The 27,073-nt window shown below is 39.6% G+C and overlaps 2 protein-coding genes across 2 annotated transcripts in view; both read right to left on the reverse strand.

Annotated features, from left to right (window-relative positions):
- The window catches only part of LOC104232804 (peptidyl-prolyl cis-trans isomerase CYP59-like), a 29,040-nt gene extending 2,729 nt beyond the window's left edge, over positions 1-26,311 (reverse strand). The window contains exons 1-11 of the mRNA XM_070162362.1: positions 26,111-26,311; positions 13,996-14,100; positions 13,453-13,570; positions 13,292-13,342; positions 11,567-11,658; positions 11,389-11,488; positions 3,833-3,955; positions 3,676-3,753; positions 3,489-3,535; positions 3,328-3,383; positions 1,325-1,365 (exon numbers count right to left, since the gene is read on the reverse strand). Of these exons, the coding sequence (XP_070018463.1) occupies positions 1,325-1,365; positions 3,328-3,383; positions 3,489-3,535; positions 3,676-3,753; positions 3,833-3,955; positions 11,389-11,488; positions 11,567-11,658; positions 13,292-13,342; positions 13,453-13,570; positions 13,996-14,100; positions 26,111-26,208 (909 nt within the window). The 5' untranslated portion in view covers positions 26,209-26,311. The remainder of the gene's footprint in view (positions 1-1,324; positions 1,366-3,327; positions 3,384-3,488; positions 3,536-3,675; positions 3,754-3,832; positions 3,956-11,388; positions 11,489-11,566; positions 11,659-13,291; positions 13,343-13,452; positions 13,571-13,995; positions 14,101-26,110) is intronic.
- LOC138882198 (uncharacterized) lies at positions 8,201-10,515 on the reverse strand. The gene is made up of 2 exons (XM_070162637.1): positions 10,437-10,515; positions 8,201-10,302 (listed from the first exon to the last, which is right to left on the reverse strand). Exons 1-2 carry the CDS (start codon positions 10,513-10,515, stop codon positions 8,288-8,290), a joined length of 2,094 nt encoding a protein of 697 aa, XP_070018738.1. The 3' UTR covers positions 8,201-8,287.
- Positions 26,312-27,073: the final 762 nt, after the last annotated feature.

Consider the following 27,073-nt stretch of genomic DNA (forward strand, 5'->3'; position numbering starts at 1 on the left):
TTCCATTAAAGGAAGTTCTACCCCACATTCCATCACACCAAATGTTACAAGGATTCCACTTTAGCTCACACCTCTTGTATCCATCGTAAACCAAAAACTGACATGGTGTCCTCATATGTTCCTCAACTGAAATGCTTAGGATAAACACTATAAAATTGACTCAGAAAAATAAATGATCAACAGGACATTCCATTTGAGTAGAAAACGCATATTTTTCTATCAGGAGGAGGAAGCAAAAAGAGAATATTCAAATTAACAGAAAGTCATTCATTCAGTTTGGACTTTGGAAGGCAGCCACCTCATATGTAATGCTACTGCGAAAGATAAGGTTGTGCTTAAACCACTTGCAACTCGATTTCATCAGTATGACACTCCTCTTTCTTCCCTTTTTATCCCTTTTCATCTCCCTGGTCATATCCCAAGGGAAAGGGAAAAATAACATGTTTACAACCTGTAGCTTATGATGCCATAGGGATCAAAAGGTTCAGGAACAAAAAAGAGCAAAAGAACCCCATACGCTATATAAATCACTATATGCCACAGGGTGATATAGCCTCTGAATCAGTCAAATCGTTACCTACACTGAGTGAGATATACATCTTAGATCTGTTCTGAGTTCACAAAGAGAAACTCTAAGTTTTTGTGTTTTTTTTTGGAACAGGTAAAGATGTAATTCTATTAAAATCAGAAAGCTGGCACTAAGATGGTGCCAGGGAATTACAATGTTTGAAACCTTCCTGAGCAAAAACAAAAAAGAGAAGGTTCCACCTATATAAGCACATATTCCTGTAGTGAGGATGTCGAGTCGAGCATGCTACTTCTGTTATTTATATCCTGAATATTTGCCCAAAAAGCCAAAAGCCATAAGAGAAATTCTAAGTTTAATGTTATTCGAGAATGGGATCTATAGAAAACAATCCCTTCATACATTAAGCAGACAAGTTGTGAATACAAATATTATGCCAACACGTTTATCAAGCACTGCTTCTATAAACAACAGCCTTAATGCCCACCAATAAGGATCTTTGAAAATCAATCTTTGCAATCACTTTCAACAAACGTATCTCATACACATTATATCATTTGAAAAAGGCCTAGTAGTACGGGTGCTGCATAATCAGTATTGGATTTCCTTACACTTAGCATCAAGATCATACAGTACCAAAAGGAGAAGCATCTGTTAAATGAGATACATCCTAACACCAGCATTCAGTTTTCACATTAAATTTGAAGCTCATAAGTACGAACATCTTAAGTCATTTGAAAAATAGATACAATTAATTAAATACATTTTACATTTCAATAAAGCATTCTTCTTCAGTACCTTATAATATGCTTGTTCACAGGCCTCTTTGTCCTCAAACTCTGCCAAAATAAGAAGTTATACAATCAATACAAAAGGAAACACAAAGGAAAGAAAGCATTCACTTGCACAATGATTAATTGGGGTTAAAAGAAGAAAAACAACATAGCTAAACACTATCCAGTTCAGCAGTTACGCAAACAGAGAAAGGGAAACAAAAGTGAAGATATGAAACCCTCTCTGCAAGTTCTGTCCCCTTTCTTGCCTTCTCTTCTGGAATCTCCTCAAAAGCTTGTGCAAAAGAGTTATACCCCAACATTCCGTTGTTTTTCTTTCATATTCTTCAATCCAAAGAAGCCCTAACGTTGACATGGGTTATTCCTAGTGAGGGTGAGAAGAGAAGAGTATCACTGGTAAAGGTAGCAGCCTGACAGTGTTTTGAATAGCATGAGGCGACAAAAAGCGATGAGGACTCGCTTCACTAAGGCGAGAAGCGTACTGCTCGCATTTTTTATGTGAAGCGCCAATTAATACAAAAAAATAAAATATTAAATTTGCATATATAAATAACTAAAAACTCAATAACAACAGCATATTAATAAATATATCAATTCAAAAACTCAATCGATAGAAATCAAATATATTAATATATAGAGAGAGATATAATATATTATTGTTTATAGAGAAAAATTAATTATAATTAAAGAGAGAAAATAACAGTTATTTGTAATTATAGAGAGAAGTTAATATGCAATTAATAGTTTACTAAACTGGAAAAAAAATCAAAAGAGAGAAACAGAAGAAGAAAGAAGAGAGAAGCGAAAACAGGGGTCAAAGAAAAGAAAGAAAGAATATTTCTGCCGGAAATCAGTTGTTGCCGAAAAGAAGAACAAAGAAGACTTACTACCGGAAAAAAGAAAAGAAAAGAAAGAAGAAAGAAGAGAGGCGTAGTGCCGGAAAAGACGCGGGAAAACAGAGGCTTACTGCCCAAAAAAGAAAAAGAAAAGAAAGAAGAAAGAAGTACCTGTAAGTCGAAGAAAACCCTAACTTTTATTAAGTCTCTTCTTTTTTCTTTCTCTTTTTTTAAAAAGCGACGCCTCTGTCGCTACCTCGCCTTGTCGCCTGGTTGGTGCTACTTCGCCTCGCCGGCGCTTTTTAAAAACGGATCGTAACAGATCAAAAAAAGCGCCTGATCCTCTCTTCGCGTCACTACGTCGCTAATCGCTACTCGCTATTAGCGACGTAACGAGCGCTATTTACAATAACACAGGTTATAATATGATCAGTGGTGAAGCAAACAAATAAGGCGTGTATCATCAGTGGTGATACACACCTTGTGTTTAGAAACGTCTTGGCTGGGAATGTAAAGCAGGTCAGGCATTCTTAATGGAAATAAGATCACATTAAGAGGGAAAGGACAGAGAATGGTGATGGCATTCACCACCTTAGATGATGATCAAGGTGTTGTCTGTTTACAATAGATCGTCATTTCCGACAAAATAGCAGGCACCAATAAAATCAATTGGAGATCAAGGTGTTGTTTTCAGCTACGAGTAGTATACAGCCAGAGGAGGTTATCAATCAAAGATTTTAGAATCATCCTGATCAAATACTATTGAGGACTTTGCATTGGACAATGTTGATAAAGTAGTATACATATTGGTATTGTTTTCAAAACTCAAAAGTATATATATAGGTAGGAATATCGGGCAAACATAACAGGTCATCCATGGTTCAGATAATTTAGAGAACTTTTCCTTGAATAGTGCAATACTAAAAGATCTTCCTACCGAAAGTGGCTGGTCAACACCAGTTGCTCTCTTAATAGGTTTTTGACACCCTTGAAGGTACTGATATTGCAGCAGGCCTAGACTTGCTGGATGGCATGGGTAACTCACATCACTTCCTTAGAGTTTAAGATTATGGAAAAAAACACATTACCGGGTGAAGAATCAGCAACAAGGTGCACATATTTTTGTTAAGCTTTAATACCTCACAATTTTTTAATGGAATCTTAAACATACCAATGAAAGCATAGCAGAGGCTATCCCCAGTCTTGAAGTCCCTAATAATTTCAGCACTGAGGAGAGCAAGCAATAAGAGATGAGAGAAATTTCAACACATATTGGCACTAAATGAACAATAAATAGCATGTAAAATATTCAAAATATGATAACAAACTTACGATGTCACGGTTCCAAAGCGTGAGAAGATTGTATACAGGTCTTCATCCTGCATGGAAAAATATTGTATGATGGTACCAGAAAGAAAGATGGCATACGTGTTCAAAAAATTGGATGATCAAGAATTAAAGCTTAAACAATCTCTTTCCTTTTAAAAGACTTAACAACAAGAATAAAGCAAAAACTTACTTCAGTAACTGGATTTAATTTACAAACAAACAGCACATTGTCAGGAGGCTTTATCTCAGCATCAGGAATGTCTCCTACCTGTGACACGAGTTAGCATGATTACAATTTGGAAGGCCTACAATTTTTGAATGATCAAACAGTTTACAAAAGTTCTTACACTTTCAAGTACTACTGCTCGGGAATGTGCTTCTTTTGCATGCAGAACCTCCTCAAGTTCTTGTATACCCAGTTGCTCATCCATTGGCACCCAATCATCTTCTAGTCGCACATCATCTTCAACCTAAGTAGATAGAAAGATGTAAGGGCATGAATAACATAAAAGGGTAATTGCTTGACTAAGTGGACAACGAACATGTTAGGGATATTATTACATATCTTCTTTTATGAAAATTTCATTCCCAAGGAAGATGGGTATAAGGAAGAGCCTTAGGTCCCACCCTGTGATCACATCATGTGTGCAAGCCATGCAGTCTCATTGGAGATCAGGAAGGGAATCGCGAAACATGCCTATTGTTTTACACCAAGAAAGAAAGACTGCTCTATGCAATACATATTATGCTAAGTATATATAAAAAAAAATAAAAAATAAAAAATAAAAAACCTTAGATTCTTGTTGGAATTACACAACAACAACAACAACAACAACAACAACACAGTGTAATCCCACAAGTGGGGTCTGGGGAGGGTAATATGTACGCAGACCTTACCTCTACCCCGAGGGGCAGAGAGGCTGTTTCCAGGAGACCCTCGGCTCAAAGAGGCAACAAGAGACACTATATTAGTACTATCAATAGACTCATAATAAAACAACATAAAGTACCATAAAATCCATAACATAACATAAATACCATAAAAAACAAAGTAACAGCAATATAAGAGATATAGGAAATACGAGAAAGATGTAAGGTATTAATACACAGGAGATAAAGCCCATCATCAGTAGTTGATCAATAGCATCCTAAGACTACTTCCTAACTGGCTAGTCTCACTCTAGTGCGCTGTAACAAAGACATCACAATTTCCCTAACCTACCACCTTAATGCTCGATCTCCACAATTCCCTGTTTAGGGCCATGTCCTCAGTAACCCTAAGTCGCGCCATATCCTGCCGGATCACCTCTCCCCAATACTTCTTAGGTCTCCCTCTACCTCTCCTCGTACCCACCACCGCCAGTCGTTCACACCTTCTCACCGGTGCATCAGTGTTCCTCCTCTGAATGTGCCCGAACCATCTGAGTCTTGCTTCCCGCATCTTGTCCTCCATGGGGGCCACACCCACCTTCTCTCGAATATCTTCATTTCTAATCTTATCCTTCCTTGTATGCCCGCACATCCACCTCAACATCCTCATCTCTGCAACTTTCATCCTCTGGATGTGTGAGATCTTCACCGGCCAACACTCGGTCCCATACAACATAGCAGGCCTAACCACTGCCCTATAAAATTTACCTTTCAGTAACAGTGGCACTTTCTTGTCACACAGGACTCCCGTCGCTAACCTCCATTTCATCCACCCCACCCCTATACGGTGTGTGACATCCTCGTCGATCTCCCCGGACCCCTGAATAAACGACCCCAGGTACTTGAAACTACCCCTCTTAGGGATGACTTGAGAATCAAGCCTCACTTCCACTCCCGCTTCCGTCGGCTCTGCCCCAAATTATATAAATACACATCGAACAACAGAACTCTACCATTCTTTTCAGATCAAGACCCAGATACAAATCCATTGACTAAATATGGAAGTAGCAAAATTTTGTCAGATAGTGCAAAACCTAAATAATCTCTACCATAATCCTCTAGCAAAAAGACCAATCTAAAAACAAGTAATACGGCTCTCATGCTCTATTGGATGATATTTAATTGTTAAAATTCCCCAAAAGAAACAAGCTTTGGTGTAGTGTTAGGAAACCAGAATTTCTCCTAACTGTAATCAGTGAATTTGCAATACATGACAACATTTCAACTATTCTTTATTGCTACCAACAAACAAAATAAGTTCTACAGAGAAACAAACAACAATTAGAACATTAATACACCTAACAACCAAGGTATTTTGAGGAACCTTAACCTCCAAATCTGCTAGAGAAAATACTACAGAATAAATTGCCTGTCTTCCTTTCTTCCTAATATAATATAACACAAAATAACTGCCTGAACTGCTAGTTAACTGCAAGGTAACTACTACCAATACAGATACATAATAATAAATAAATAAAACAATTACATTTAAGCCTTATTTTCACCCTTCTTTTTGCGGTTATAGACCCTAGTAACAGCAGGTCTAACAATACCCGCCCCAACAAGTTTCACCTTGTCCTCAAGGTGAAAATGAGGAAACTGTGCATCAATGATTTCATAGGATTCCCAAGTGTTCTCAAAGTCTGGTAAGTCCTTCCACTTAATGAGCCACTAGCCATTCAAGAGTGTCCGACAATCCACTACACTTTCAGGTTGCACTTGCATTTCAAGTTCTTCAGACAAGAAAGGAGGGAGCTGCTGAACTGGAGTAGAATCTTTCACAGCACGCTTTAGCCAAGAAACATGAAATACGGGATGCACCCGTGAATGAGGGGGTAAATCAAGGCGATAAGCAACTTTACCAATTTTGCTCAAAACAGTATATGGCCCATAGTAACGAGGACTTAACTTCTGATTAACCTTTTTAGCAAGAGAGCGAAGCTTGAAAGGTTGCATGCGAAGATAAACCAAATCACCAGGCTGAAATACAACTTCACGACGCTTAGCATCAGCATAAAGTTTCATTTGAACTTGAGCATGAGTCAGATTTGCTTTGAGTTCATCCAGAATTGTGTTGCGAGCAACAAGCTGCTGGTTGACCTCTTCGACAGCAGAAATTTCATCAGTGAACCTCAACAAGGAAGGAGGAACTCGTCCATATAACGCTCTAAAGGGAGTCATCTTGGTGGAACCATGGTAAGTGGTATTAAACCAAAATTCACCCCAAGGAATCCATTTTGGCCACTGTTTGGGATATGCCCCTGCAAAACATCATAAATAAGTCTCCAAAGAGCGATTGACAAGCTCAGTTTGACCGTCAGTCTGAGGGTGATAACCTGAGCTTAACTTGAGGTTAGTGCCGGACAATTTAAATAATTCCTGCCAAAATTGGCTGATAAAAACCCGATCTCGGTCTGAAACAATAGATGTGGGAAAGCCATGCAGTCGTACAACCTCACGAACAAACAGCTCAGCAACACTCTTTGTTGTATATGGATGAGATATGAGAAGAAAATGGCTATATTTGGTGAAACGGTCCACCACAACTAGTATAGTATTGTACCCCATTGCTTTTGGTAATCCACTGATGAAATCCATAGAAATATCATCCCAAACTTTGGTAGGAATAGGCAATGGTTGCAGCAAACCAGCGGGACTAAGGGTTTCATACTTGTTCTGCTTGCAAACTTCACAACTAGCCACGAAGTTTTGCACATCCCTTTTAATTCCATAACAATACAACACCTGTGAGATACGCTTGTATGTCCGGAAAAAACCTGAATGACCACCTGTAGGTGAAGAGTGAAATTCTTTAAGAAGCATAGGAATGTGTAATGAAGAACGGGGAATCACCAACCGACTTTTGAAAAATAAGCAGCCATTTTTTACAGCATAATTCGGCTGTGAAGCTGGATCTCGAAGCAAATCTTGTGTCACTTGACGAAGTTGATCATCTTGCTGAATTTCTGTGACAAGATCATCTAAGGTACTGTTGTGTAAAACAGAAAAGGCCATGAAATGAAACTGGCGGGACAAAGCATCAGTTGCCTTATTCTCACAACCAGGCCAATATTGAATCTCAAAATCAAATCCCATCAACTTGCTGACCCATTTTTGTTGCTCTTCAGCCATGACATGCTGGCCCATGAGAAATTGGAGACTTCTTTGGTCCGTCCGGATAATGAAATGTCGACCCATTAGGTAATGACGCCACTTTTGTCCAGCTAAAACAATAGCCATTAACTCTCTCTCATATATTGATTTAGATTGTGCTCGAATAGAGTCCTTGGCTAAGAAAAGCAATGGGTCGTCCTTCTTGCATTAAGACAGCTCCAATCCCAAATCCTGAAGCATCAGTCTCAAGCACAAACACCTTGTTAAAATCCGGTAGTGCCAAAACCGGCAAAATGACCATAGCCTTCTTAAGAGAATCAAAAGCTAATTGAGCTTCTTTATTCCAACTAAAAGCATCTTTCTTGAGCAATTGTGTGAGTAGCCTGGCTATCTTCCCATAGTCACGAACAAACTTCTTGTAGCAACCAGTAAGTCCCAAAAATCCTCTCAAACCTTTAACATCTTTGGGAATTGGCCAATTAACCACACTTGTTATTTTGGAAGGATCTGCTGAAACTCCATCTGCTGAAATAATATGCCCCAAATACTCAAGTTGTTGCTGTCCAAAACGACATTTTTCCAATTGACGGCCAAGTTATGAAGTTTTAAAATTTGCAGCACCTCCCGCAAATGATCCAAATGAGTAGCAAAATTTGCACTATAAACTAATATGTCATCAAAAAAGACCAATACAAACTTACGTAAGTAAGGACGAAATATATCATTCATCAAGGCTTGAAAAGTAGATGGAGCGTTGGTCAGTCCAAAAGGCATGACCAAAAACTCATAGTCGCCTTCATGTGTACAAAAAGTTGTCTTCGCACATCCTCCTTGCAAACCCGGATTTGATGATACCCGGATCTTAGATCCAATTTCGAGAATATAGTGGCACCCCCAAGCTCATCTAATAAATCATCAATTGCTGGAATTGGAAATTTATCTGGAATAGTAATCTTATTAAGGGCCCGATAATCCACGCAGAATCTCCAACAACCATCCTTTTTGCGAACTAGCAATACTAGACTAGAGAAAGGACTTGTACTTGGTTGGATGATACCAGCTACTAGCATTTCCCTTACAATTCGCTCAATCTCATTTTTCTGGTAATAGGGGTAGCGATATGGACGAATATTGGGTGGATTGGTTCCTGTTTTAAGTTGGATAGCATGATCATGGCTCCTACTAGGTGGCAGCCCTTTTGGTTCCTCAAATAACGTTCCAAATTCTTCAAGTAATTGCTGCAAATCCAAATTCTCTTGTTCTTCCCTTACTGTTAACTCATTCAGATCAACATAATATCCTTCTGCATCTTTTTGCAAGGCTTTAAACAGATTTTTGAGTGAAGCCACCGATTTGCACAATGAGGGGTCGCCTCGAACAACTCGTGTTTGCCCCTCTATTTCAAATTTCAGCGTCAATGTTTTGAAATTGGCTTGGATATCCCCCAAAGTCTCTAACCACTCGATTCCTAACACTACATCGGCACTGCCCAAATCAAAAAGAAAATAATCTTGTATTACCCGCATTTCATCAATCCACAATTCCACTTCTTTGCAGCTTCGCATGCTTTTTACATGTTGTCCATTCCCAACTTCTACCAAAAACGGCTTTGTTTCTGTTTGTTTTAACCTTAATGCTTCAGCAACTGTGCGAGAGATAAAATTTGTTGATGCTCCGCTATCAATCAACACAATAACCTTCTTTCCCAATATTGTTCCCCATACTTTCAAGGACTTTTTTGAGGTAAATCCTGCAATATAGTGCAAAGACAACTGCATTAACTTTTGTGGTTCCGTCTGTTCTAGAACATTTAATTGGTTTATCCCTGCACTAATTACTTCATCTGTTTGCTCATCTATGCCTCCTTCTTGGTCATCCTCTGCTGCCACAATAAGTAGATTTAAATGTTTTAAATTGCATCGGTGATTAGGGCCATATTTTTCATCGCAGCGAAAACAAAGCCCTTTCCTCAATTTATCTTGATATTCTGCATCAGATAGCCTTTTGTATGCTCCTCCACGCCTTGCAGAAGTTTCTGGTGCTGCCGATACGATTTCTCCTCGCTTTTGCTCGTGAAATTGTCGTGGTACTGTTGTAACAGTTGTACGTGTAGAGTTCAAGGGTGTTGTGGCTACACGCACATGAGGACTTGTACTGCTTCCTGTTCGGTTGTTGTCAGTCGTAGGGAAATGGGTTGGATCCCTAGGAAGTGCCATACGCATATGTCTTGGCAAGTGTGCTTGGTTGAGAGCCCAATTCTTCTCTTCAATACGCTGGCTTTGGTCCATTATTTGGGTTAGTGTTCCCAATTTGCTAAGACGCAATTCTGCTTTGATCTCCTCTCGCAAACCATTGATAAATATTCCCATCAAAACCTCATCGTCGGCATCTTTCAAGGGTGCTGAGAGTAGTTCAAAATCTTCTCTGTATTGGGCCACGCTTCCAGTTTGTTGCAACCCTATCAAAACTTCGTATAAGTTCCCCAACTGTGATGGAGTAAATCGTTGGAGTATGGCTACTCGAAACACATCCCATGTGACAACTGGAGTTCTTGTCTCCCACCACTGGAACCAATTTAAGGCTCTTCCTTCAAGACAAACAGAAGCAGCCTCCAATTTATCCTTGTCATCAATGCCATTGAAATGGAAATAACGCTCTGCTCTATTAAGCCACCCATATGGATTATCACCAGAGAATAAGGGTAATTCTAGCCTTCTAGGACGTGTTTCATCACGAAATTGTGGTTGAACCCCCTCACGTGTCCATCGCCTCCCTGATTGCCGCTATTTTCTGCCATCATTTCTGCCTCTTTAGTTGGATCTGCCTGATTTTTCGGATTTCCCTTCATATGTTGAAGAATTTCAGCATCATGTTCATCCTTTTTCTGCATTCACTCCCGTAACTGGCCTAGGTAATCCCGTACTGCCCCAATCTCCTCTTGTACTTCATTCATTGTTTTCTCTAACCCTTCAATTCCTCCTTCCATTCTGGTTGAAACCATGAAGGCTCTGATACCAAAAATGTTAGGAAACCAGAATTTCTCCTAACTGTAATCAGTGAATTTGCAATACAGAACAACACTTCAACTATTCTTTATTGCTACCAACAAACAGAATAAGTTCTACAGAGAAACAAACAACAATTAGAACATTAATACACCTAACAACCAACGTATTTTGAGGAATCTTAACCTCCGAATCTGCCAGAGAAAATACTACCGAATAAACTGTCTGTCTTCCTTTCTTCCTAATATAATATAACACAAAATAATAAATAAATAAATAAAACAATTACATTTAAGCCTTATTTTCACCCTTCTTTCTGCGGTTATAGACCCTAGTAACAGCAGGTCTAACATGTAGACAAAATTCTGTGTCTGGAACTGAGCAGTGGAAAGATGTGAGTTCTAGTTTATTCTATTTTTTGCAGAATTCATTGACATCCCATACTCAAGATACCCTGATTATCTTGACAAACTAACTTTAAATGGACATCGTTATATCAAGCTAAGGAACTGGTTCACAAATCAAAAGGATAAAAGAGAAAATGAAAACAGACAACAAAGCTTTTGCAGTCTCTCTAGGTGCATAACCTACAGTCCAAAACTTCAAATTTTGTTCATGTACTCTTTATGATCTGCAGCATCAAAGGAATGAACTTCAGATAATACTGTTGCATATCTCTACCAGCATAATCTTAATTAGGCAAAGAAGGATAAACTACACTTCAAATTCTATGGTTTTATACTTGATGATGCATAAAAACTCATGGAGGTGAACAAGTGGACTGGTAATATACTTGATGATGCATAAAAACTCATGGGGTGAATAAGTGGACTGTTAATTTCTACATTCTTTACCTCATCTTTTGGCTTCCCTTCAGGTGAGGCATCTGGAATCAAGTCGCTTAGCTGGGCAGGATCGTCGAAAGGATCGTCCAATATGTAAGTGTGTTTGATTCTGAAGAGTGGACATTATCAATTAGAAGAGATCTACTAAATGGAGAAAAGAGGAGCATACAATACATCAACAACGAACCGGATATTTTTAAATGGCCTGCCCTTCTCATCCACATAAGCTTCATTTATCCTATTCAATGTGTCCAGCCCTTCTGCAATCTCTCCAAAAACCTAACAGAACAAATTACATTGATCAAAATGTCGTGGACTTGGAGACAGTAACAACTTTAAGAGAACACCCAGAAATTATCTAATCATCAGACGCTTCTTCCTCACATTTATTCACAAAGAAGTCAGCATAAATAACAATGATAGAACACGAATGCTATAGAATATAAATCTCAAATTAGGCAAAACTTGGCAGAAAAACCAAGGCATTCAAGAAAAAATATATAAAGATATTTCCTTTCTTTTAGACAACCAAGAAATCCCCCTAAGCCAGTGGCGCACGATTCAAATTTCAGAAGATAATGGGCCGGCCCCAATATAAAGATATTTCCTTGACTTGTCATTAGTGATGCCACTGTACAAGATATACTATAGCACTCAGAAATTATGCATCATGTTCAGACCATAAAGAACTAGTGTTGTCAAAGGCGCGCTTAAGCCCTGAAGCGAGGCTCAAAACATGTTGAGTGCTTCGGCTCGCTTAGCGGGCACTTCAGTGTCCTCGTCAAGGCTCTTAGGCATACTTTTTCTTGCCAATAAGTGTAATCCTGAAGAGGCGATCAAAACAATTGATATTTCACTTTATTGTAATTTTTTATTTATTTCTTTGTCCATATATTTATTATTCATACTTATAATTATTAGTCTTGGGCTACACATACATATTTGAATATTTTCCTCCTTTGCGCCTTTTTCATAAAAGCACATGCTTTATTTGCGCTTTGCGCTTAAAGCCCCAATGGACCTTAGAGCTTTTTTGCGCTTTTCGCCTTTGATAACGCTATAAAGAACATATTCAATAAAAGGTTGTTAATACTAGCTATAAGTTCTAGACAACTACAAACAGCATAGTACCAATATCACTATAAATGAGTGAATTTAATTTCAGAATATCTACATAAAATCACAGATTTTGCTCATCTGGAAACTGCTTCACCTAAAATTTGACCCAACATAGGGAACAATCCACAAGAAGATGGCAGAGAAAAATTTAAGTGATCTTGGTAGGAGCAAGCAAGAAAAGTTTGAAATAAAGATATCATAACTTGGCCTCTACCTGAAGTACTTTAGGTTAAAAAATAAAAAATCACAAAATGTAGGCCAGTAAGTATCACAAGTTATCTTGCAAAGTAGCTTTTTTCATGTTATCACGACTAATGAGTTTCACAAAAATATTCTAGAATAGGATTCTCCATATAGAATCTCGAGTAACATAAAAAAACAGAACCACTCATAAAAAGAATCTTTATTTGGCTCTAATTTTCATATCACCTGAAAAGGATATCATTACTAAACTGGATCCTTAAACTTTTTCATCGGAAGGAGTATATTGGTATTTTGTGCTATTGCTATCATAATACCTCCTACCTACTTGGATGCAGGTAAAACAAAGTCGATAGAAACAATGACCTTAATGCATGTGAAAGCACTATGTTAGCTAAGAAATTCTCATATCTTCATGCTACTGCAATAAACAAATAAGGAAATGCTCTTAGTGCTGAAAACATGGTGAAATGTTAGGGCAGCTGACAGAAAAATTAATAGTGCATTGGATAAAGGATATAAGTCAGCGTTGATGCCTTAATAGAACAAAGAGGATATATGGATGAATAAAATTCAGGACAGAAATACTCACGGTGTGCTTCCCATCAAGGTAGTCGAGATCATCACGTAGCGTGATATAGAACTGAAAAAAAGGAGAAGAGTGTCATAACTATGTTATGCAGTATTACAAGCTATGATCATTCAAAAGGGCTACATTGTATTGAAAGCTAATGTGAAAGGAAAGTACAAGACCTGAGAAGCATTTAAGTTTTCCCCAGCGCTAACCATGGCTACAGTTCCCATCTTTGAATGCTTCAAGTCCAAATGAATCTCGTCTCCAAAGAACCGAGCCTGCTCACCGTATAAAAATCTGAAAACGCATTGAGTCATGTGATCAAGCTTATGTGAAATTTCATAGCCTTACTGCATCTTGTAGCAAAAGACAATCCAAGACACACACACACACACACACACACACACCCCTCTCCCCCCCCAAAAAAATTAACAAATATAAATGATCCAGGGGTAGACTGATGATTCAAGCCATTACTTGGAAGATAAGACACTGAGTAGGAGACAATAGATGGATAGCCAACTGGAAAGGATCCTCCGCCTCCAACCACGAAATTGTTGCTCGAGTCACCAGTGGGTGAATGGGTGAAAGTGGGAAAGGCCACTGTTGGCCCTTAGGTGGGTGTGTTGGGGGGGGGGGGGGGGGTCTGTCTGTCATATCAAAGGAAAGAAAAAAAACCATTGCAAAAAGTGAATTTAGCACATTTGTAACTATTGACTTACTTGTATACTGAATCACCCCCTGACCCAGTTCCAGTGGGATCTCCAGTTTGCGCAGTGAAATCCTTCTGAACCGTGTGAAATAGGCAGCCATTGTAATACTTAATCCTGCATTATTAAAGGGTAAGTTCATTAGTTTAATGCTCCTTAAACGTATATGTAGCCGTTTTACATCCTGTTCTCATCGTGAATGCACTCAGATACTACTATGTTATTAATCGTCGTATGAAAGTAGTGGTGGCAAAAATGCTGATTAATACAAACAGTACTAAAAATCTGCTCTCAGGCACACTCCCCGAGGAGCCTGAGAACCTGGAATTCTGAGTTCATACAAACACCATCGGAGAGCCACTGGTGACGCGAGCCTACCCCTGCAAACAGCTCCGACATCGGATCTCCCATGCGCGGCCAAGCGCCGGCAAGCACTCCCCCACGCGCCGGCACGTGAGCCTAATCCAGGCAACTTTTCAACTTTTTTCTTCAGGACAGCCTTTTCATCACCTTGTTCCGACCAAACCCTTCCTTGCAGATCTAAATTCCGACCACTTTTAGTTTTCTCCGGCGACGTGAAGCTTTTCTCCGGCCATTTTTCAATCATTTTTCATTCAGCTGCAAAACAAAATTCTCTCTTCTTCTTCTCAAGCAGAATACCATTACGGGGAGCCTCTCAACGGAGCCAAACATCTCCTTCGGAATTAGTATTCACCCACTGTGGTTACTACCAAACACCCTCTATAATTTTCATAACCTGAGCAGCGGGTTAGTACATTATGGGAGACAGCAGGATATACTTCAATGCCGGATTCAAATCTTTTGACATCACCAGATGGAACTCCAACAAAGATATATGGTTTGAATGGGTGGAGAGAAGCCGCAACATGATGAGACGCTTATCCATGGGTAGAAAGACAATGGAATGGATTTGCTTTGTACTTAAAGAAGCCTCGACATATCAAAAGAATTTAGTGAAGAGATAGAAGTATAAGGACCAAATGACAGAACATTTCTGCACTAGGAAATTTAACGCTCATGGAAGATATATGAGTATTCTGTCACTAAAGTGAGAAGGGAGGTCAGTTATTATAATCCCAGAGTTAGCTTTGAATGCAGGCTGGAAAGACATAGCAGTTAAGATAGAAAGATTCATCTATCATGCATCCAAGCAGAATACCACAGTACCACCCAAAAACTTTGTGGACAACTATCCTTATGTCAAAGCAGTTAAGGAGAGTAAATGGCAATCCAATACCCTTCGAGAGGCAAATGTCGGTACCAAAAATGGAGATATCTCTGTTTTGGAACCTCCGGGAGCGGAGGACACATGTTTACTAAAAAGATACATTATTGGGTATTTTGGGAAAGGAATCACTGAGAGACCCATTTTAGTAGACATAAGGCGATGGCTACTGCTTCATGGAACAAAGCATATGGAGTCAACATGTATGAAATGACTGGCAACATGTTTCTATTTGAGTTTCCGAACAAATACATGGCTAAACAGATTCTGCAAGGAGATTGGAGATGGAAAAAGTTCAAGCTTCATCTGGAATAGTGGAACTACACTGCTGGATGCATTCCAAACTCTCAAATTGTGGAAACATGTTGGATCAGAGCCATGGGGATTCCCTTACATATGTGGTCACAAAGATCTTCAAAGAAATAGGAGATCTCTGTGGGGGATGGATAGCTACGGAAGAAGAAACTTATCTCAAAAATCACCTTAAGTGGGCTAGAATTCCAATTGTTGGTGACGGCAGAAAGATTCCTAATGAGATTGAGATTGAAAGAGAAGGGATCAAATTTTTCATCCCAATTTGGGCTGAAAACAGGCAAGATTTGAGCTGAAGTCGTCGGAAAACACACATAGCTTTGGAGCAGAGAGAAACATGGGCGACCAAGTGGGATGCACCATATTGCAAAATAATAATAAGGGAAAGGCACGGGTGCAACATACGCAAGGTCGTTCGACAAATCTGTGCATTAATGTGGCGAATAATGAGCTGAAATCAAATGAGTCTAATTTGGTTGCACAAGTCATTTTTAATGATCTCTCGTGTGAGGCCACTGATGAAATTAGGCTGACGCCTTATATTGAGGAACTGGGGTGCACCTCTTACTTGAAAGTCAAAGAATCCAATCCAGGGGATCCAATTCCCATTGCAAACCTTGAAATTATGCCACAGGCAACACATACAAGTTGCGATCAGCCAGAAGGTAAAGCAGAGATAGGAATACTGGGACAGAAGGCAGGGGAGCATACCATAAACAAAAAGATGGGGGAAGATCAAGTTGAAAATGCATTGGAGCACCAACAACAGCTAAAGCACTTCAACTCTATCCAAGATTGGGAAATCGAGGAGGTTACTCCTATATCAGTACAACAACACAATCCAGTAATGGATAAAGAGATGGATGCAACTTTGTGGGTCCATCAAAATATGATCAAATTGGGGAAAATGTTTGGAGTAGATTTTCAAGGCCATGAAGAAGAAGTGAAAGTATTGGTTTATGTTTAGTCAACAATGGCATGCCAATTGGAAGAGTTGGTGGAAAGAGTTGGTGTGGATGCTAGGAGGAAGCTTCCTCTTTTGATGTCACCCATGACATCAGGATGAGGTAGTTTGATGTCATCAATGACATCAAGAGGAGGTCTTTACCTCTATAAATATATGCACTCCTTCATTTGTAGAAACCATCCCAAAAATAATACAATACATTGTAGTGAGTAGAGAGTTAAGAGAGAAATTCTCTTAAGCGTAATTGGAAAATCTCCCTTTCCTTTGTTAATATTAAAAAGACAATTGTTCTCTGGTGGACGTAGGATTATTTTGATCCGAACCACGTTAAATCTTGTGTTCTTTCTTTTACGTTTCCGCTAACAATTGATATCAGAGCAACAGGATTCTTTAACGATCCAAGGAGGAAGAACAAGCAAAGATGAGTTCCATGAAGTTTGAAATTGATAGATTCAGTGGACGCAACAACTTCAATATCTGGAAGATCCAGATGATGGCGTTACTGCGGAGGGGAAGGTTCAATCCATGCTATTGACGGAAAGTATCCTAAGGATATATCAGCTCCCGACAAGGAGAAGATTGAAGGGGATGCATTGAGTGCAATCCAACTATCCCTTGCACCTAACGTGCTTTGTGAAGTGAGTACGGGTACCGAAGAGACGGCCAAACAGTTATGGGAAAAGCTAGAAGGGCTATACCAAGACCGATCAGTGACAACAAGGATGTTGTTACAACGGCGTCTTCACACATTTAAGATGGGGTCAGGTACTTCGTTACAAGATCATTTAGATGCGTTCAATAAACTTGTCATGGACTTACAGATTGCAGGAATTAAAAAGGAGGAGGAGACGCTTGCATGTGCTTTGCTATTTTCATTGACTTCAGGATATCGTGATATTGAGAATTCAATGATGTATAGCAAGGAGCCTATCAAGCTTGAGCAAGTGCGGCAGGCACTTAACTCTAGTGATGTGCGGAGGCACATTGAAGGAGATAGAGATGACCAGGCAAGTGGGCTCTTTGTGAGAGGCCGGACTAGCCAACAGGGAAAGACCAAATCAAAGCACAGATCAAAGTCTCGTGTGAACAAGAAGAATACAGAGTGTTGGGGTTGTGGCAAGAAGGGGCACTTTGAACGAGATTGCCCAATGTCAAAGTCCAAGGAAAAGGCGAGTGCATCTACAGTTGAACAGGTACATAATTTTGATAATGATTATGTACTAACAACATCGTGTAATAATAATAGTAGTTATGAAAACAAATGGGTGTTAGACTCTGCTTGTACTCTGCATATGACGTTCCGAAAAGACTGGTTTAGCAGCTACGAGAAAAGTGGAGGAACCGTAGTAATGGGCAATAATGCAACTTGTGCAATAGTTGGCATTGGCTCAGTTCGGGTTCGCTGCCATGATGGAATCGTGAGGACTATTACACAAGTCCGTCATGTTCCTGATCTGAAGAAGAATTTGATCTCCTTGGGTACTCTGGATGAACAAGGCTACAGGTACATGAGCGAAGCAGGAACTATGAAGGTGACTAAAGGTTCTTTAGTCATGCTGAAAGGCAAGCTGGAGAACGGCCTTTACACATTGGCCGGAAGCACCATTGTTGGCTCTGCAAATGCATCTACAGTGCAGTTATCTAATGATGACAAGGCAAGACTATGGCACATGAGACTGGGTCATATGAGCGCACGTGGACTGGAGATGTTGAGCAATCGTAAACTTTTGGAAGGTGAGAAGATCAGCACGCTTGACTTCTGTGAGCACTGCGTTCTAGGGAAGCAGAAGAAGGTCAGCTTCAGCACTGGCAAACACAAGACAAGAGGAGTGCTAGACTACATCCATTCAGATTTATGGGGTCCTTCTAAACTTCCATCGAAGGGCGGAAAGAGGTATCTTCTCATTTTTATTGATGATTTCTCACGAAAGGTTTGGGTGTATTTTTTGAAGGCAAAAAGTGATGCTTTTGAAGCATTTAAAGAGTGGAAGATTTTGGTTGAAAATCAAATGGAGCGGAAAATCAAGTATCTTCGCACAGACAATGGCTTGGAGTTTTGCAATGAAGAGTTTAATGAATTCTGCAAGGTTCATGGGATCTCAAGACATAGGACTGTCAGGCATACCCCACAGCAGAATGGAGTTGCCGAGAGAATGAACAGAACTCTTCTTGAAAAGGCTCGTTGTATGCTCCTACAAGCCAAAATGTCCAAAGTATTTTGGGCTGAAGCAGTTCACACTGCTGCTCATATTGTCAATCGATCTCCAGCATCGGCAATTGACTTTAAGACTCCGAATGAGGTATGGTCAGGTGAACCCTCTAACTATTCATACTTACGAGTATTTGGGTGTCCAGCTTATTATCACGTTAATGAAGGAAAGCTTGAACCAAGGGCTAAGAAGGCCATATTCGTAGGGTATGTGGATGGAGTAAAAGGGTACAAACTTTGGTGTTTGTCTTTACTCAAATTTATAGTTAGTAGAGATGTCACCTTCGATGAATCCTCTATACTTGATCCCCGTAAAGTTTCCGTGGAGTTTTCAGGAAACAAGAACAACGAGCAGGTGGAGCTTCCGGTGGAGCTTGCCAAGGAAAAGGATCAAGAGACTCAGGTTAAAGATGAGTCAGAAGATGTAGGCGTTGAAGAACTTGCTGTCAATGAACCATACACAATTGCGAAGGGGAGGGAGAAGAGGCAGACACGAGAACCGGAACGCCTTATAAATCAAGCAAACTTGATTGCATATGCGTTCGTAGCTGCACAAGAAGAGATTAAAGATCTGGAGCCCTCCTCGTATATTGAAGCAACTTCTTGCAAGGATGCCGCACAATGGCGGTTAGCCATGACTGAAGAGATGGAGTCTCTTCACAAGAATCAGACATGGGTCTTAGTGAAAAGACAAAAGGGGAAGAGGACAGTTGGATGCAAGTGGGTCTACCGAAAGAAAGAGGGAATTCCTGAAGTGGAAGATGCTAGGTTCAAGGCGAGATTGGTTGCAAAAGGATTCAGTCAGAAGGAGGGAATTGACTACAATGAGATTTTCTCTCCAGTCGTGAAGCATAGCTCAATTCGCGTGCTACTAGCATTGGTTGCCCAATTTGACTTGGAGCTTCAACAGCTTGATGTCAAAACTGCTTTCTTACACGGTGATCTAGAAGAGACAATCTATATGGATCAGCCTGAAGGTTTCCTAGCTGAGGGAAAAGAAGATCACGTATGCCAACTAAAGAAGTCTTTGTATGGTTTGAAGCAATCCCCTAGACAGTGGTACAAGAGGTTTGATGCATTCATGACTACACATGAATTCTCAAGGAGTGCATTTGATAGTTGTGTGTATCACAAGAAGATGTCTGGTAACTCAATGATTTATTTACTGTTGTATGTTGATGATATGCTTATTGCTGCTAACAACATTACAGAGATAAATGCTTTGAAGAAACTGTTGAGTAAGGAATTTGACATGAAGGATTTAGGAGCTGCAAAGAAAATCCTTGGTATGGAGATTTCAAGAGAAGACGGTGTTGTACATCTTTCTCAGAAGAGGTATATTGAAAGGGTTCTCAAGAGATTCAATATGCATACGTGCAAGCCTGTAAGTACACCATTAGCTCCTCATTTTAAACTTTCAGAGTTACAAATGCCTCAGTCCGAGGATGAGGTGGAGCATATGTCAAAGATTCCTTATGTCAGTGCAGTTGGTAGCATTATGTATGCTATGGTATGCAGACGTCCAGATATTGCTCAATCTGTAAGTGTGGTAAGTAGATACATGTCCAGCCCAGGAAAGAGGCATTGGGAAGCTGTCAAGTGGATAGTGAGATATCTCAAAAGAGCTTCTGATGTAGGTCTGACCTTTCCGAAAAGTGGTGGAGGTATTTCAATTCTCGGTTATGTATATTCTGACTATGCAGGAGATCTTGGCAGAAGAAGGTCGACAACTAGATACATCTTTACCCTCGTTGGCAGTGCCGTTAGTTGGAAGTCGACTCTGCAGTCGATTGTCACTTTGTCTACGACAGAAGCAGAATACATGGCAGTAGCGGAGGCAGTGAAGGAAGTTATCTGGTTGAAAGGTTTAGTAGCGGAATTGAGTTTGGTTCAGCTGGAATCAACTCTTAGATGTGATAGTGAGAGTGCTATTCATCTAATGAAAAATCAGAGATTTCATAAGCGCACTAAACACATTGATGTCAGATTTCATTTTATTCGAGATGTTGTTGAAGAGGAAACTATCAAGGTCGTGAAGGTTATCACAGACGATAATGTTGCAGACATGTTGACCAAGATAGTCCCGCTCGCTAAGTTTGCACACTGCAAGGACTTGGCGGGGGTGTGCATCAACTGATGCAACTCCGGAAAGAACAGTTGTTAGGTGGAGGTGGTATGTTCAACAATGGTTTGATTCTTCTTGTTTCTTACAACAGGGTTGCCCAGTAAGCTTAGAAGTTTTGGCCAGAGTTGTTCACACGCACGCTCGAAACGCAAACCAAGGTGGAGATTGAAAGTGTTGGTTTATGTTTAGTCAACAATGGCATGCCAATTGGAAGAGTTGGTGGAAAGAGTTGGTGTGGATGCTAGGAGGAAGCTTCCTCCTTTGATGTCACCCATGACATCAAGAGGAGGTCTTTACCTCTATAAATAGATGCACTCCTTCATTTGTAGAAACCATCCCAAAAATAATACAATACATTGTAGTAAGTAGAGAGTTAAAAGAGAAATTCTCTTAAGTGTAATTGGAAAATCTCCCCTTCCTTTGTTAATATTAAAAAGGCAACTGTTCTCTGGTGGACGTAGGATTATTTTGATCCGAACCACGTTAAATCTTGTGTTTTTTCTTTTACGTTTCCGCTAACAAGAAGCATTGGAGTTACTAATGCAAATTGACAGTTGCAGACAAGTTAGAAGAGTGGAGACAGAGATGGAGGCGAAGAAACAAAGGTTCAAAGGCTCACTGGAATTAAAAGGATTAACCTCATGTGATGTCAAATTCAAGAGTAATGGGAAAAGGAGTAGGGGAAGAGATCTATCTATTATTGCAATATGAAGATCAATTTAATTTCATGGAATGTAAGGGGATTAAATGACAAGAAGAAAAGGGAGATCATAAAAAGTCAAGTGCTGAATTGGAAGGCAGACATTATCTGTATGCAGGAGACAAAAGTGGAGGGGGATATCAAGGAAATAGTCAATCAAATTTGGGGTGGGAGATGGGTGAGGTACGTATGTTTAGAAGCTAGCGGCACGAGAGGGGGGATTTTGTTACTATGGGATTGCAGAGTATGGAAAGGGGAGGTGTTACAGACTGGTGCATACACTTTGACATGCAAGTTCGAGGCTCTTTTATAGAATTTTCAATGTCATATAACAGGAGTGTATGCTCCAAATTGCAGAATAGAAAGAAGAACAGTATGGAGAGAAATTGGTGCAGTGAGGGGATTGATGGAAGGCCCTTGGGTAGTTTGTGGTGATTTCAACGTCACAAGGTACCCTTCTGAAAAACGGGAATGCTCGAGGAGGTCCAGAGAGATGGCGGAATTCTCGGATTTTATAGAAGACATGGAGTTGATAGATCTTCAACTCGAAGGAGGCTACTATACTTGGTTCAAAGGGGATAATCATACAACCGCTTCCATAATTGATAGATTTCTCATTTCAGAAGAATGGGATGAAAGCTTCAGAAATATCAAGCAAACTCTCCAACAAAGGCTGATTTCTGATCATTCACCAGTGGCTCTATGCTGTGGTGGCTGGAAACAAGCTAAATCATACTTTAAGTTTAAAAATTGGTGGCTAAACGTGGAAGGTTTTGATGATAGAATTAGAAACTGGTGGACATCTTTTGAATTTTCAGGAAGATCGGACTATATTTTAGCTTGCAAATTAAAAGCTCTCAAAGGCAAGCTAAAAGAATGGAGCAGAAGTTGTAAAGGAAATCTGGGATTGCAAAAATCAAAATTGCTGAGTCAATTGGCAGGTTTTGAGGCAACACAACAATTAAGAGCTCTAACAGAGGAGGAATCAGTGAGGAAGGCAGCCACCCTCATGGAGTTTGAGGATCACCTCAAGAACGAAGAAAGTGCATGGAGACAGAAATCAAGAGCTCTGTGGCTCAAAGAAGGGGATAGGAATACAAAGTTTTTTCATCGTACTGCCAATGCACATAAGAGAAACAACAATATTGATCAACTAATGATTCAAGATGAAGCAGTAGAGGAGCCAGACAGAATAAAGAACGTGATCATTGAATTCTACAAGGGGTTATACACAGAACCTGGAGAGCGGAGACCGACAGTCAATTTCGAAAACAGTCCAAAAATCTCTGAATCAGGGAAGAAGTCTTTACAGAGTAAATTTAAGGAACAAGAAGTCCTGAGCTGTTTGAAGATGTATGCAACTGACAAGGCCCCAGGTCCAGATGGATACACAATGGGTTTTTTCATTAAGTGTTGGGATATTTTGAAGCACGACATCATGGAGGCCTTCAACAACTTCCATTCCCAGGAGATGTTTGAGAAAAACTTCAATGCAACATACATAGCCTTGATTCCAAAGAAGACAGGTGCGAAAGAATTGAGAGATTTCAGGTCAATCAGTCTGATTGGGAGTTTCTACAAACTGCTCTCAAAAGTCTTGACTGAAAGACTTAAGAGGGTGGTAGGAAAGCTAGTAGATGCTCAACAAATGGCTTTCATCAAAGGAAAACAAATAATAGATGCAGTGTTGATTGCTAATGAAGCTGTGGATTCAAGAATCAAAAAAAAAGAACCCGGAATCCTATGCAAACTAGATATTGAGAAGGCTTATGATCATGTCAACTGGAGCTTTCTACTGAAATTGTTAGAACAAATGGGTTTTGAGCAGAAATGGATCGTTTGGATGAAATATTGCATATCTACTATTACATTGTCCATTCTCATAAATGGATCTCCTGAAGGTTTCTTCCGTGCACACAGAGGTCTAAGACAAGGTGATCATTTATCTCCCTTTCTATTCATTATAGTCATGGAAGGACTGAACAACATGATTAAAACGGCCAAAGTCAATGGATGGGTTAAAGGTTTCGAGGTTCACAGGAATGGGGCAAGCAGTCTAGAGATCACACATCTTCAATATGCTGATGATACTCTAGTCTTCTGTGACGCTGAAGAGGAGCAACTTAGCTTTCTAAGGATCATCTTGGTCTTATTTGAGGGAATTTCGGGACTACACATCAACGGGAGAAAGAGCCATATCTATCCCATTAATGAAGTTAATAACCTGGAGCAACTGACACAGACAATGGGAGGAGAAGTAGGGTCCCTACCAACTGTATACCTTGGGATGCCTCTTGGAGCAAGATCCAAATCCAAAGAGATCTGGAATTCAGTCATTGAAAAGTGTGAGAAGAAGCTGTCAAGATGGAAATCGCAATACCTATCAATGGGGGGCAGGCTAGTTTTAATCAACTCAGTATTAGACTCACTTCCTACTTACATGATGTCTTTGTTCCCAATTCCTGCCGAAATCATACAGAGACTGGACAAACTCCGAAGATCCTTCCTTTGGCAAGGGAATAAGGAGAAAAAGGTAGACCCTCACAATGGCCAAAAAACAAGGTGGTTTAGGAATAAGAAATTTAAAGAATCAAAGCAAGGCTCTTAGAATGAAATGGCTATGGAAATATTCTCAAGAACCTCATATTGTATGGAGCAAAGTGATCAAAGCTAAGTACGGTGAGGAAAATAACTAGGTGTCAAACAAAGTCAGCACATCATATGGAGTTAGTATGTGGAAATCCATCAGAGAACTTTGGCCTATAATGAAGATTCACTCTTCCATAAGAGTGAACAACGGAAGAAACACATCATTCTGGAATGATAATTGGTTGGGACATGGAAGCCTAAAGGAAAGATACCCTGATATGTTTGGTTTGGCACAAAACCAACATACAATAGCTGATATGTGGAGTTATCAAGGATGGGAACTCACTCTTAGAAGACAGCTGAATGACTGAGAGATAACAAGATTAGTTGACCTCTACAAAGAGCTGGAAGCATTTAAAGGATTACAGGAAGGGGTGGATTCACTTTGGTGGCAGAGGCACAACAGAGGGGTCTATCAGGTGAAGGATCCATATAAGATTTTGAATCAAAATGATCTTCAGATAGATGCTTGGCCATGGAAGCATATATGGAGAACAAAGATTCTATATAAGGTAGCATGTTTCTCTTGGCTACTAGCAAAGCAGGCTGCATTAACCCAGATAATCTTATAAAAAGAGGAATTTCTCTGTGTTCAAGATGTTTCCTATGTGGGGAAAACGCTGAGACTGTTAGCCATTTATTTCTACATTGCAAGATAACAGACCAACTATGGAAAATCTTTATTAGTCTTAGGGGTATTTCATGGACAATGCCATGCAGGATTAATCAAGTTCTTTATAGTTGGGAAGAAGCCGGTGCTGAAGCAACTAACAGAGATAGATGGAGGACTGTCCCGACTTGTATCTGGTGGACAGTTTGGAGGGAAAGGAATGCTAGATGTTTTGAAGATAGAAGCAACCGATCAAACTCAATTGTATTCTTCTTTTTGGTTTTTGGTGTAAACAGATTTACACAGAAGATACATTGACAATCGTAGACATACTAGGATCTTGCTAGGTTGCACACCAGCACATCTACTTGTAAATTTGGTTTTCAGTACAACCTATGGACTAATGTTATTAATATATACAAAAGTTATCAATTCAAAAAAAAGTAGTGGTGGCAAAATGGTTAAAAGAAAATAGTTATCTGTCCATATTATCCATTAAAAAATGGGTTGGATAATGAACTTTTAAAAAACGGGTCAAATATGGATAAGAACCATATTATCAACTTAGAGAATGTATAACTAATGGGTTTAAATTTTACATTTATAATGACTCAAATTGGGGTTCCTCAATTTGGAAGACTAGGAATTCTCCCAAAAGTAAGATATCCCGTTTGCCACCCCTATATGAAAGAAAGTAAGAGAATGTACACAGTACACAGACACATTCATATAGTTATGGCCTTTTAGGCACAGCTGTAAGGAATAGAATGAAGGCTTGCATAAGAAAAAGTACCAACTTTGACACATGACAGAAGTTCACAATTTGGATCTAATAAATCAACGAGACAAAACTAAGCCAAGGGGAAAAGCTATGATCGGAAAAAACACAAAAACTAAAGAAGGAAACTTGACCTAAGAAATCAAAGATTAAAAAAATAAAATCTTAGTGTTGGAGCAATAAAAAAAATTCCAATGACCCCGGAATGTATTTTATGATTGTATTATTCAAAGAAAGCCTGTGAGCTATATGCAATCCTCTACGGTTCAATTTGTTAGTTTTAATTCAATAAAGTATACAGAAATTCACATATTAGCTATTTTGCGGCAGTAAATTCATTGTTAGCATATTGAAATTAAATAAATAGGTTTTTGATTGGCATGAATACAACACAGGATTCGCAACTAAGTGAACGAATTTCGCAAATTTATTCGAAAATCGTAGCTTAATTCTGCGAATAGACGAGCTTAAACGAAATAATGATAGCCGCTGAATCAGGTTCAATATAAGCGAAAATATAAATGGACTTACTTGCACAATTTCAAAAAATTCTTGCATGTCAAAGGGCAGCGATCTGTAAACAAGTCCAGTACCATCTCTCCCAAACTCGTCACTATCATTACCGACATTATTTCTGTAAGAAAGGAGGGAAGAAGGAGAGGAAAGGGTTGCGCGAAGTGGGTTTTGGGTTTTGCAGGTTAAGTTGCCGATGACAAGAAGGCCAACTTTGATGGGTCGTTTGATTTTAAGTTATAGTGAGGATTATAATACGGAATTTAACTAATGACAATATTATGTAGTATATGCATATATTTTTATTGGTAGGTTTTTTTTTATTTGACTACAACGGAGATATACAAAATGTAATTTATCCCTATAAAATATGTATTTTGTTTAACTCATATAAACTTAAGGATAAGTTCTACAGAGTGGTGGTCAGACCAACGATGTTGTATGGGGCTGAGTGTTGGCTAGTCAAGATCGCTCATGTCCAGAAGATGAAGGTAGCAGATATGAGGATGTTCAGATGGATGTGTGGGCATGTCAGGTTATATAGGATCAGAAATGAAGTTATTCGCGACAAGGTGGGTATGGCCCCTATTGAGGATAAGATGCGGGAAGCGCGGCTTAGGTGGTTTAGTCATGTGATGAGGAGGAGCACATACGCCCCGGTGAGGAGGTGTGAGAGGTTGACATTTGAATTTTGAAGGCTTACAAAGAGGTAGAGGTAGGCCAAAGAAGAGGTGGGAGAGGTGATTAGGCAAGATATGACGCAGCTTTTGCTGACCGAGGACATGACCCTCGATATTAAGGTATGGATATCAAGGATTAGGGTAGTAGAGTACTCCCGAATTTATACATTCATGAGCGAGCACAGTTGGCCGAGATACATAGCCTAGTATGGTCGAGCGCCTATGAGCGAGACTACTATGACAGAGCAGTTATATATATATAGAGAGAGAGAGAGGGAGAGTTGAGTCAATATGAGATAGA

Source organism: Nicotiana sylvestris, chromosome 11 (genome assembly GCF_000393655.2).
Source record: "Nicotiana sylvestris chromosome 11, ASM39365v2, whole genome shotgun sequence".
In the NCBI taxonomy this organism is placed as follows: Eukaryota; Viridiplantae; Streptophyta; class Magnoliopsida; order Solanales; family Solanaceae; genus Nicotiana; species Nicotiana sylvestris.

Bases quoted from the DNA above. Each gene is read 5' to 3' on its own strand.
- LOC138882198 (XM_070162637.1), bottom strand. From the start codon at position 10,515: ATGGAAGGAGGAATTGAAGGGTTAGAGAAAACAATGAATGAAGTACAA. The intron at 10,303-10,436 runs GCCAGTTACGGG...AGCGGCAATCAG, and splicing joins GGCAGTACGGGATTACCTAG to GGAGGCGATGGACACGTGAG.